The sequence below is a fragment of the Etheostoma cragini genome, chromosome 18 (genome assembly GCF_013103735.1).
Source record: "Etheostoma cragini isolate CJK2018 chromosome 18, CSU_Ecrag_1.0, whole genome shotgun sequence".
Classification (NCBI taxonomy): Eukaryota; Metazoa; Chordata; class Actinopteri; order Perciformes; family Percidae; genus Etheostoma; species Etheostoma cragini.
In genome coordinates this window covers 6100766-6113455 of record NC_048424.1, presented here as the reverse complement: position 1 = coordinate 6113455, position 12690 = coordinate 6100766, and the positions used below count along the sequence as shown (strand labels likewise).

The 12690-nt window shown below is 38.3% G+C and overlaps 1 protein-coding gene across 3 annotated transcripts in view; it reads left to right on the top strand.

The window, feature by feature from the left end:
• LOC117961126 (disks large-associated protein 2) overlaps positions 1 to 12690 on the top strand; it is a 96125-nt gene that overhangs the window by 61131 nt on the left and 22304 nt on the right. For 2 of the 3 annotated variants that reach the window (XM_034899533.1, XM_034899534.1), the window contains exons 4-5: positions 2533 to 2686; positions 3960 to 4179. In XM_034899533.1, the coding sequence (XP_034755424.1) occupies positions 2533 to 2686; positions 3960 to 4179 (374 nt within the window). Of the gene's footprint in view, positions 1 to 2532; positions 2687 to 3959; positions 4180 to 9341; positions 11155 to 12690 lie in introns of those variants that run through there. The other variant, XM_034899535.1, reaches the window with a different exon arrangement.

Here is a 12690-nt window from a genome sequence, read left to right as displayed (position 1 = left end):
TGGAAAATGGCTGCAATGAAACAAAGAGTGAAAAATTTAAAGGGGTCTGAATACTTTCCGTACCCACTGTACTTCCGTTGATCCAGACTAGTGAGCACTGATAGTGCATGTCACAAATTCATCAATTTTCATTCAATCAGCATTGTATGCAAACTATTCCACACTACTTCTATAGCTGTAGTATTATAATGAATAATTCATAATGTTTGGGGAATGACTGGAATACAAGTTTGAGTGAAATAAACAAAAGTTTCATGCACAACTGATTTGCACTTATTTTCCTAACGTCACATCGCTGTGTCTCTGAAACAAAAAGCTAAAAAAATAAGTTCAAAGGGAGAACATTCAAATAAATTTGTACAAATTCTAGACCTTCCCTCCAATACATAGTTCCTTTACAACCTACTTGGAATTTTTATTCACAGCCTTACATTCTTTATGTTTCTATAAATCTGAACTACCTGACAATGATTCACTTTGTCAGCATGTTGGCTTGTTTTATAACCACATCACTAACTTGTTCGAGCATTGTTGGCTAAGTATTCGACTGACAACGGTTTTATGAGTTTAGGTAAAGTAGTGCTCTGCTGAATGCTGCAGTACCAAATGGGTATTGTGACATTTTTCATCTGCTAGTTCCAATATTTGCCCAACATCTTACACAGGCAATGCGCCTCATTTTACCACAGTGTTGTTGACAAGTCTGTAGCAAAACTGTCCCATTTATGCAATGTCAGACTGAAGAGAACAGGTACATATCAGGCCTGGGCTTACTGGATGGGAGAATTGTTGTCATACAGAAGGGCATACATTGAAGTTACTGTCTATTGTGTTAAAGAATACTTAATGATGAGAAACGTAAGGTAGGAAAGATGTGCTTGATGAGTACCACAGCAAAGTGTTGAATATATTTCTTATTCCCAATAAAATACTTGCAATATATTTTGGATTGCATTAAAAAGACAATCATGGAAATCATGGCAATAAAACGTTCTATTACATTAGTTTTAGCTAGGTTTATGTAGCCTTGCAATGATGTCATTTATTCTACACTCATTGATATAATTGTGGGGGGGAAGTATGTATCAACACTTATAATCTGTAAATCTGTGTACATGTAGAAATAATGTGTAGCAAAAGTCTCTAAACATTTGGGATTGATTAATCAGAAACCTTAAACATGGAAACAGCTTGTGGTGCACAGTAACTTAACACCAGGCTGAAAGGCAGTGGGATGGTTTCATGTGTAACTGGGTTGTGGAGTTCACCTGTACTTCACTGCAGCAAGGTGAAAAGTTACACCACTGGAGGTCAGTAAAAACTTTCAAGGTGTTTTGCATTACTCTTAAATCAATTTCTAATCATCTCTTTGTGGCGACATGCATCTGTTGCCTAGTAAACCAGCACAAACCACCATATTTTCCATTAAGTAAATTTGTGATCCAGAGGATGCTGCTGCTTCGAATTCCACTAATCCCAATTCTTCTTCTGTGCTGCATTCCGGAAGCCGAGCGTCTTGCTGCCCGACTCGCAGATTATATTGACTCTACAAGTACTTTACAGAACAATCACATGTTTACATTAAGCTAGTATCTACCTTCCTCTCTAAGCACTGCTGCAATTCAACCAATGCCTTCTCTTTTCTGGTGTTGTCCTGATAAAAATCATCTGTGATGTGGTATTGTGTTTAACAACCTCCAACATGAATCTCTTGTCATTCGTGGTGTTGTAAAGAAGACATAAACAATATTTGGAGGGGGAGGGGTTTTTTGGTAAATTGACTGGATAGTCTTGCTGTTTCACTGCCTGCCTGGCTGTCCGAATGGACCTGCCGCATATATTTAGCAAAGGGGAACAGAGAGCCGCTTCATGCATGCTTCTGTGACGCGCCATGGCGCAGCTGGTGGAATGTCAAACATTGCCTTGAACTGGCGTGATTGCTCGCGGGGAAGCCACGCGCCTGGTGGGAATTAGGGGTAAGCCTATTGTTGCTCAGCTTGTTTTTATTCAGCTTATTGTTTTGACTTCCAGAAAAAGACAAATTCTATGAACTTGGGGAGGCGTCATGCATCTTTCATCCCTACCGACACTATTTTTTTTACCATCATCTCAGCAGGGTTCTGATCACTTCAGCTTTTGTCCTCAAACAAATCAGCCTTCTTGTTTTTTGAGCCTCTGGTGGAGAAAAAGATTCTTTCTTAGTATTGCAGCTCCTAGCTCTCATTGTTTCTCTAATAAAAATAAGAGAGAGGCTCTCTATAGTTGAGATGGAAGACTGTTTTCTCATAGGACCCTTGAAACTAAACTAGAAGCTAACAACTTGAGTCAATAAAAATAGGTCAATGTTATTCAAGTGGCTGACATTTATTTTGGATAGAAATACTTGATCATGAACTATACCCAACAGAAGTCACATAATGCCCATAGATGCTTACCAGTAGATTTGTTTGATACATTATCATCTAGTGATGTTCCATGTGTGGCTTTTGAACTGTGCAATCGTATCTATCCCTACCCCCTGTCCTTGTTCAGCCAGGGCTACCACTTGCAAACCACAAGAGATATGCGACCCCACCCTAGTGTCACGCTGGACCCTGCCACCTTTCACCCCCCACCCTTCCGCTCACGCAACCAGAGCTACATGCGCGCCGTCAGCACCCTCAGTCAGGCTAGCTGCGTCAGCCAGGTGAGTCTTAAACACATACATCGCACAGAGGCAACACCTGGAGACAATAATGAGAGCTTATGTTATGTTTTTTGAAAGTAGTTGCTTTGTGGGGACAATATTTCATACATAACATCCATGTGTCCATATTGGAGGTCCACAGCTGATTGACCAGTAGACATAGCCATGGCTGTCTCAACTGAAGTCAATAGACATAACTCATTTGCAGTTTTGGACTGGTAATTGATGACTTAACTGTTAGTCTGTCTCTAAATTTGCACCAGACACAGTTTTTTTTTTTTTTTTAAGGGTATCGTGTTAGAAAGGAACTTGTATTGTATATAAATGAGAAACTAAGATATCTCTTTTCTGGCTCCTAATTTGGCACACGGATGTCTGGAATAGACCACAAATAAACGATTAATCACTCTCCTGCTGTTTTGGCATGGTAGCTAATTAGCCAACGATGCCGATTTAATTAACTGAGCTTATTTGTCTACTAGTAATGTTTAGATTAGATTTAGAGACCAGGGATAGAGGACACTTCATGTCTAACATCACACACAACCTTTTCAGCTATCTCCCCTTTTCATACCCTGCTATGAATCTATACAGTTGGATCGTTGTGCAAGTCTGTTTTGGACCTCCATGGTGGCACAAGACGTGGTTTCTATGAAGATTTATGAGACAGCAAGAAACCCTCTATAAGGAGAAGGAGTAACGAGAGGAGGAAAGATTTTGTCCAAAAGAAGGGTTGTACAATCAGCTTACTACTGCTGGTGAACCCAGTTCTCTTCTGTAATGTAATTTAGTATTTTAAACATTATGTAGAGAGAGGACTGGAGAGGACATGACAGGACAGAGCGTAATTGAAAAGATAGCTCCTCCTCCAATGGTGACATGATTTTGTTGCATGTTCATGACAAAGATTAATCTTATGTCAGCTAAAAGTGATTAAAATATATATGTAAGACACTTGCTAGAGCTACAAGATAAAAAGTTGGGACTGCAGTGTTTTCCTATTTTCCACGTAGTAACATAGTAATGAATAGTTTTGGCATATGTGACAAATTGAAAGTTTTATAACACAAAGTGAATATTTTTCTGATTGTTCTCTGTTGTCATCTGCCTTTTTCATTTGATCTTAACATTTATTCAGTTTAAGGTGGGAATGAGTGGCATTTCCTTACGCTAACACTCCTTCATATTTGCTGTGCAAAGGGGAAGAATCAAAGTGAGAAAGAGAAAGGAAGAGGAAAAATTAAGGACTGCTATTCCTGTTTTTGTCTCTCAGGTGAGTGAGACTGAGATCAATGGCCAGTTTGAGTCAGTTTGCGAGTCCGTTTTTAGTGAAGTAGAATCCCAGGCCATGGAAGCCTTGGACCTGCCTGGTTCGTTCCGCACTCGAAGCCACAGTTACCTCCGTGCAATTCAGGCTGGTTATTCCCAAGATGACGACTGCTTGCCTTCAATGACATCCTCCACTGTCACTTCAACTCTCAGATCCACAACAGGTAAAACAATCCCCCCCTAAATGAGAGAGGGCTTAGGCTACATATCCTCATACATCCTATACATGGGCACAAACTTGACATACATACATATGTACAGTGGGGAACCCTTGAGCTTCAGAGATGCCGGGCTGAATGATCCCAGTTATTTTCTTTGGAAGCTACGGTGTGCGTGTGTTTGTTTTCGCCTCTGCATACTCCCGATTGTTGAGATGGATTTGCTTGTGTGTTACTTTGCACGATTCATGCATCATTAGCCAAGCTTCTGGTTGGTCACTTGTGGTGCTGACAAGTTGTAGACTAGGAAAAGGGTGGGAGGGTCGCATAAACACTGAGATGGCAAAACATGCTCACGGTACACAATATTACAACACAGCACAGCCACATCACATGGCATGCCAAACAGGAACAGGCCCTGTCCTAAGCATGTTAAACTGTGGTGTTATATATGTGTTGTGCAAAGCGTGTGAGTTACTTAGGGAGGGATGAAGACCGAAACGGGCCAGAGGAAGGCTTTGTAACTGACCTGGTCATTGACCTCATAAAATTGAAAAAAATCAAATCTTGTAACCAATTAAAGGTAAGTCAACAACATCTAGAGACTATAACAGGTGCACACACACAAATGCTGGTTGGACAAAGGAACCGTTTACCGATGGCATATTCAAGTTCGTAGAACCCTTGATTATTGGCAGTATTGTTGCATTGTGTTGCATGAAACTCAAGCTTTTGAGCAGCGGTCTCAGTCAAAATCGATCAATTGTATGTCAAGTTTATTACAGGACTTCCTTAAGTTTCTGAATCACTGTCAACTGCAGTTTCCCAATTAAGCAAACTTATTAGTTTCTTTGTTCATATTTCAATTTTTAGCTACAATTACAATTTGATAGTGGACCCAGACTCAACATGTCCTGAAAACAGCACATTTTGTTTATGGACTCGCATATTTATTTTTCCTACATGATGCTTTTTTATTACAACATGCAAGTATTTCAAGGTTTTGTACGACACATTGCAAACAATATAAAATTAGAATTTCAGGTTCTTTGTGCAAGCAGAGTCTTTGTAACTCCCTCACTAAGTGCATTTGGTGTTTACCTGCAAGAGTAAAGCTATGAACCCTATTGAAACATTTTTCTTTAAATACGAGCATTTTTCGATATTATGACCTGAATTTTTATTGTTTTTGTATACTTTTCTGTCAATTGAATATTTGCATTTTTACTCATTTTGTGGGTTTTGATTTCTTGTGCAATCTGGACTTTTGTTTTTGGAATCCTTTCATCGTTAATTTTGTTTCATCGACAATTTCTTCGATGTGACAGAAGTACTGAGAATACAGGAGTGTTCTCCAATCCCACTGTCTTATTTGCTGAACTCTATTCATTTAACTCTCTGCTCCAAATCTGTCAGCTGTATGTGGACAAAACCAATCAGTTGACTGTACATATGTTGTAAAGTTGTATTTTGAAAATTGGCATGATTCACTAATAAAAATATGTCAGATAGGGTTATAGCAACCCAGAGGAAGGGTTCCCAAGATGGTGGAAATACAGTCCTGTCACCTCCCAGTCAAGCCATAATGTAAATTACATTTCTCCTTTGGTGTACTTATCCAGGCTACCTTGGCTAAGAAAAACATTGATTCCTGGAATCATGTTTTTATGTTAGTGTTCAGTACTAGTTTATACTTAAATTGTAAGCGGCTCACGAACCAAACACTGTGTGAGGCTAGTGGGCGCTTGAGTGGAGAAAGGATCCCATGGTGCTCCATAGGGCAGACGAGCAGCAAACCCCTCTACATTTGACCATCGATCTCTTGAAGGATAACCAGGGGAAAAGAACAACTGGAGGCATCAGTGATGATTGTTGCAGGTATTTTAATGTTGACACGCATACATATATCTATGTATATGTGTGTTTTTGCACTGCCTTCTCAGTAAAAATAATACATAGTTTATATATATTTATATAGTTGGTAGAAATATCTCAATATGCTATCCTAAGTAGCAAACACGGTTCCAAACAACTCATAAAACCTCAGACGCTTTGATTCCTTCTTAAAACCTTGATAACTCTGAATAGAGATTACAGTAATGAATGTGATGCTGGCTTTTGTGAGTTGTTTACCATGTCTCTATTTTACATGTGCTTAGACCACACTGTAAGTGTAAATGTATGAGAGATACGTAAAATAGCCCTGATTATTGCATTGCCACTGTCTCCAATCAATTATGAGAGCAGCATGTGTGTGGACTCTATTTTTTCTTTCCATGAAAATCTGACTTCTTTTAAAAAGGCCAAATGTGGCAGTCCAACCCTTGGCATTGAGTCTGTCAGCTGTCTTTGACTGTGGGATTGCAGCCTCTCCCTGGTGCAGCCCCGGAGGGGGGAGTGACCCCTCCCCTCAGCGGGTTACTTACTCCACATGGTCTAATCAGCCACCTTGGACCTGATATGTTCAATAGGGTTCATATCTGCTTCTTGACCCAGTGGGTTGTGATTCTTCTACTCCCTTTACATCTTTTCTTTTGCACAAAATAGCACAAAAAGAAAAATTTTGATGTTTTGAGAAAAGGGTTCTCAGAAAATGGGATTCATGATTTGATGATTTATGTATTTCATGTTTAATTCCACTCTTTGCTGTGCTGTGCAGTGAAAAGATGGAAAGAAGCCTTGAGATGACTGAGAAGGCAGTGTAAAATCATTGTGAAAAGCCTACAGTATGTGAGTTTAATGAAAATCATTATTGTCTTAGTTAAGTTAAGGCACTCAAGAACCTATTTAAAAAATTGGTGCTGTCTATTCTGTACCGGCTATTAGCTCCAATAACTGGATCTGACCTATCATAAATTTCGTAAAATGCTCTACTTGAACACCAAGGAATGTTCATCCAACATTTTTACTGATGATAAGCAACTTTCAAAAAGATGTTGAGAATTCCGCTAATACTTAAAGCTACAGCGCTTATTAACAACACTGTTGGCGCGGCCACATAAAACAAGCCTTCCGTGAGCACTCACCGCCAAACAAAACATGGTGGTGGTAACGTGCCTTTACGCCATAACCTTTTACCTGCAGTGAGGTTACAACAGAGGTGGTTCAGTATCTTTGGTGATAATAACTCTTTAATTAGGTGCTCACACTTTGCCTCGTCTTTTTTAGTTCACTTCTTTTGTTGGCTTAAAATCCTAATTTTCATCTCGCCGCTGCAGTTTTATTTTTCTTTGAGACTTACTGCCATATAAGCTATCATCTCGTCACTCCAAAAAAAAAAAAAAAACTTTTGAGTTATGTTAAACAAACATTGTGTGCCGTTCCCCCTCTCACAAATGCTCCCACCGCTACTGAAATGTAATATTTTTCTTGCAGAAATTGCCATCAGACACTAGCCGCTCTATTAGTTTGTTAATCTACAAACATTGTGTAAGTCACGTTGTCATATTGCTTATGACCAGTGTTCGGAAATCTATTGGAACATTTTGTGAGCTAAGGTAATGTAAGCAGTTATTCAACAGTAAATAAAGCTTCACTACACTGAAGCTAACCCCCATATAAATGAAGCAAGCTTTAATTACCGAAAGCCAAAACTCAGTTTCTAAATCAATTTTGGTGGCGGCACGGTTTTTGTTTCTGTTATGTCACTTTGCTGAAGCAAAGTGACATAACGCCCGCGCAGTTAGTCGAACAGCACTCAATAACCTGTATAAGATGTATAGAACTGCACATTGTATAGTTTTTTATATTGAAATCGCAATATTAACTAGAGCAATAAACTACAGCCTGACCGATATGTCGGCAGGCCCATATTAGGCATTTTCCAAAATCAGTATCAGCATTTATATTGTTTGATAAATTATTTTTTTTGTTTTATATTCATTTATCAGAATCATTCATAATGACAAATAAATGATTCTGATAAATGGATATTTAAAAAATAACAGAAAAACGGACAAAACACCCTTCAACAATGTTATGAGTGTTGGGGTTGTATAGTTTTTTCCAACAGACGACACTCTACAACGTCCTTGTTGGAAACACTTTTTTTTGTTATTATGTTTTTGGTCAAAGGACTAAGTTTCATATCTTAAGTTTGTATTTTTATACATTTTATTTATCAGAACTTTAATATATTTTGATTGTTTCTTTGTTCTGTTGTGACACTAAAACAACTAAAACAGTGTACATTGTAACTTCCCTACTGGGGATCATTAAACAGTATAAATCATAATTGTAAATTATAAATAATAAATTAAATTAAAACAAACATTATCATATTATTTTAATGAGGACTCATAAAAAACTCCAAATAACTAATGTTACGGAAATGTGTTTGTTTTGTTATACGCTTTTTGATTATTTAAAAATATATATATATATATATTGGAATTTTGGATGTTTTAATCACCAGATATTTGCATCAATATCAGCCTTAAAATTCTTTATTGGTTGGGCTCTACAATAAACACATCGGAAAAGGCTGCAACATATCGCGATAGACAAGAGATTTGTTCAGTTAGTTAGAGTTAGTTAAAAAAAACATCAGAAAACTGCACTTTCAAATGTATCAGTCATAATTTTAAGTAGTTTAAATACAATTAAACATTCAATTTGTTCAATAAAACAACGTTGAAAATGTTTTCCTTATGTTTGTTTTACATTCAACTGGGATGTAATCGTATTTTAGCAGAAAACTGAAAACAGCAGAAAGGCAGAACAACCGAGTAAAGTTATATATACAGTATATACCAATATGTTTATTTATTCTAAGTATTATGATTGTGACATTTGACGTTATTGCACATTTCATAACGTGCAGCCCTAGTGTATACCTGCAAAACTAACTAAATGCACCCATTGATATAAACAAACTAACATACCGTTTCTTCACATTTGGGATTTTATGAAACAACTGTTACCTCTTGGTTTTGTATGACTCGAACAGCATACCAGTCAATGGTGGGTGCTCATCCCTGACTAAACGCTTAAATCTTTAGAATCAAACGGGAAATAATTGGGTTTGATCTTTTATGTCTTGGAAATTAGTTTTCACTCACATACTGTATGTTTTCCATAGATATGTGTTTTTGTTCTAGTTGAGAATCCAAATCACACTCCAGCTGTTCCTTTTACTTTGAATGTCCATATTTGCATTTTTCTTCCAGAGGGATATGATGTTTTGGATGGTACGTCTTTACTAAATGACGACATGATAGAGGATGATGACGGTGCTAGCTCTTCTGCCTATGTGGAGCTGGAGAGGCTGGAGAGAGAGACTGCTGCTGCTCGTAGCCATCACAGTACTAGCTCCACCGTAACAGCCATATCTGTCCCACCGGCATCCCCACCTTCATACAGGGTCCCTTCTGCCTCACCCATAGCCTCTGATCTGCCGGTCCCTCAGGCCATTCAGGCATTTAAAGAGTCTGCTAACATGGTTGCTGCCTTTAACCTGCAGTGGAAGGATGAAATCTCAGCAATGCGCTATGAACTGGCAGAGCTGCGTAGAGATGTCTGTGGGGAATTGAAGACTTTCAACAGTAACTTCTTCAACTTTACTCAGTGCTACAACATGTGGACTTTGTGTCGGGAGCCTTGCAGTGACAGCACCACACAAACGGATGACAGAGTGTCCATAGGAATTCAAGCAGGCTCAAGCTGGTCAATTCGACAGAATACAGAGGACAAGTCAGTGATGTGCCAACCAGAGCCAGCCCCCTTCAGCCTCATGGATTTGATGGACCCACCCCGAATTGAGATTATAGAGGGAACCCCTGAGAGCACACCAGAGGGGTCAGGCAGCCCTGCCAGCCCACTTCCAATAGAGGATTTCCCATGGGAGATCATCAAAAAGCAAAAGGCTCAAAAGCAGCAAGACATAGGTGGCCACACAGGTGGTCACAGAAGCGCCAGTTTAGAACTGTGGAGCAGGAAGTACACCAGTGGGCCCATGTCATATTTGTCTATGTCATTCTAATCATTCCCATTCTACGCAAACTTTAAAATGAGATGAGGAAGCCAGGGAAAAAACATGACATTTACCAAGAAAGGCAGGGCAGAGCTGTTGTTAGATGTCCCTTTACTCTATGCAGACACAGTGTCTGTCATCTCTTGAACAGGTTACAATGTTGTTCAAGCAATCTTCTAACAAGTGTCTTGGTTAGCCATGGAATACGAGAATGACTGTTTTACACCAGATGATGATGATGAGGTGACACAAGAATGTGAGAGAGAATGTGGCTGATGTTAAGATCCTCAAGTGCCAACAAGTGCAGCATCATCTTCCCTCCGCTGTCTTAAATACCCAACCTTCAGAAAACACGTCAATTCAAGTAAATATGATCGGAATCTGACGGTCATATAAAGATAAAACTCAATAATCAGCCATTGTGAGGTGAGGCATAAGTTGGTCTGTTTCTGCAAATGAATAGCTCATGTTCATTCCAGTTTCTCTTCCTGTAGAAACATTATCTTAAGCACCTGAGTATACTGAAAGAATACTGTGAATAACTTTATAAACCCTAGTTTTTTAATAAATGCATTAAAGATGATACATTAATGAATATATTGATATATAATTTACTTTTTTGTTAATTTTTTGTTATTCTAATTAAATCATTCCTTTTACATGGCCTTCATCCATTTTGTAGCCAGTTCCAGTTGAAATGGGCATTTAGAAAATATTCAATTTACAAAGGTTTTCTCAATGGCAAACTGGTGTACCACACAGCATGAAGAAGTTAATAATTTGATTTAAAAAAGTAGCTGACAATTCAACTTCTAATGAGTTTTTTAATGATTATTTGGAATACTGTATGGATGACACTGTCTCAAGGCTTTATGGACTTGGTCCTTGCCTATATTGTTTACGATGAATCACTAATGAGTCACTTTAAAGTCCAACAGCATGTAGAGGGGAAACAGTAAGGGGGATTCATAAGCATGAATGTGTTGGCTTTAGTTCATTCTTGCACAAACTGCATTCATGTTCAAACTCTGTAAATGTATATACATTTACCATTTTGTATATAGAGAAACTTATATTCAATACTGTACTGTTTGCAGTTATTACCATACTCATTTCTGACAGCACTGAGAGGGGCTATACAGTAGTAGTTATTGTACACAGCACTTTTTCCAGTCTTCAAGGTCTGTCTTCATATAGTTCATCATGTTCACCATCAGGCTGTTTGTGCAACTTATAAGGAAGTTGGTAGTTCATATTAGTGTTTTGCCTATTATTTTTCCGTGCAGTGGTGACCGGAAGTTCTTTAATGTTTAGTTTAGCATCTTTTCTATCAAGGGTCAAACAAATACTGAATTGGATTTTTTGTTTTTGTAAACTTTGTTAAGATATTTGGACTAAATTCTATAGTACTGACTTTTTTTAATGCCGCATTTCTCTGGTAATGGCAGAATTTTTCCTACTGGAGGGTTCATCACTGCGGAAAGATAATAGAGAAACATTGGTCCCTATAAGTAGACAATCAGAGCCACTGTGGGCCTCTACCTCTCTGACATTTCCCCAGTGGTGCAGTATAGTACCACTGAATGTACTAACACCGCCTCACTAGTGATGGCTTAGCTGGTCTCCTTTTAAACCTTACTGGGTGGAAGCCCTTGATCAACTGCTATATTTGGCCAATTGCTCATTTTGTCTGTTAACCATAAAATAGTTTCTTATTAGCCAATGGCATTCCCCGCAACTACTCATCTGGTCCATTGTCCAATCCCAACATGGCGTACCAAAGTAACTGTAATACTGAGGCCATGGAACTGAGGCCAACAACAAACATCTCCAAGCTTGACAGCACTTCTCTTTGGACGATCACTGCAGCATAGGACCATGGGAAACCTGTATGTATCAAACTCCTGACTCAAATGTGAACGTTTTAAAAGTACTTTTAATAAAGGAGAGGCGTCATCTCTCACTTTAGAAAGAGTGGACCTTCTTCCCCCTTTTGCACGACCAAAAGACAATACTTGCAGAACAAAAATGGCATTTTGAAAAAATATATTAATAGGTTGCACTACAGGTGAGATCAAAATTAAAGTTGAAGCCACAGAAGAGACAATTTCTTACACGTTATTGCAGTAGCTCCGTCCCACGCACCTATTACAGTAACTCATTAAACCTGAGCTTGAAAGCTTGGCTAAATGATTCATTTGCCTTGACAATCTAATATATTTGTTACATTGGAAAACTATATTAAGTCATGTTTTGCTGGTATTTTCTGGCAGCAACTTCATAACTCAGAACTTGAGGTTTTGGAACAACAAATAATAGGTCAATAATAGGAATAAGACTAAAAACCTTATCACTCATTTATTGTTGTTATAGACCCAAACAAACCCTATGAGTTTTTCATAATATACTGGCAAATGGTTTGGCTAGCATAAATCATGATGATTGAATGAATGAATCATCAATGATTGCAGTTGAAGGCTTTTGACTGTGAAAACATTTAGCCCATAGCCATTTTAATATATACATACATACACATATATATATAT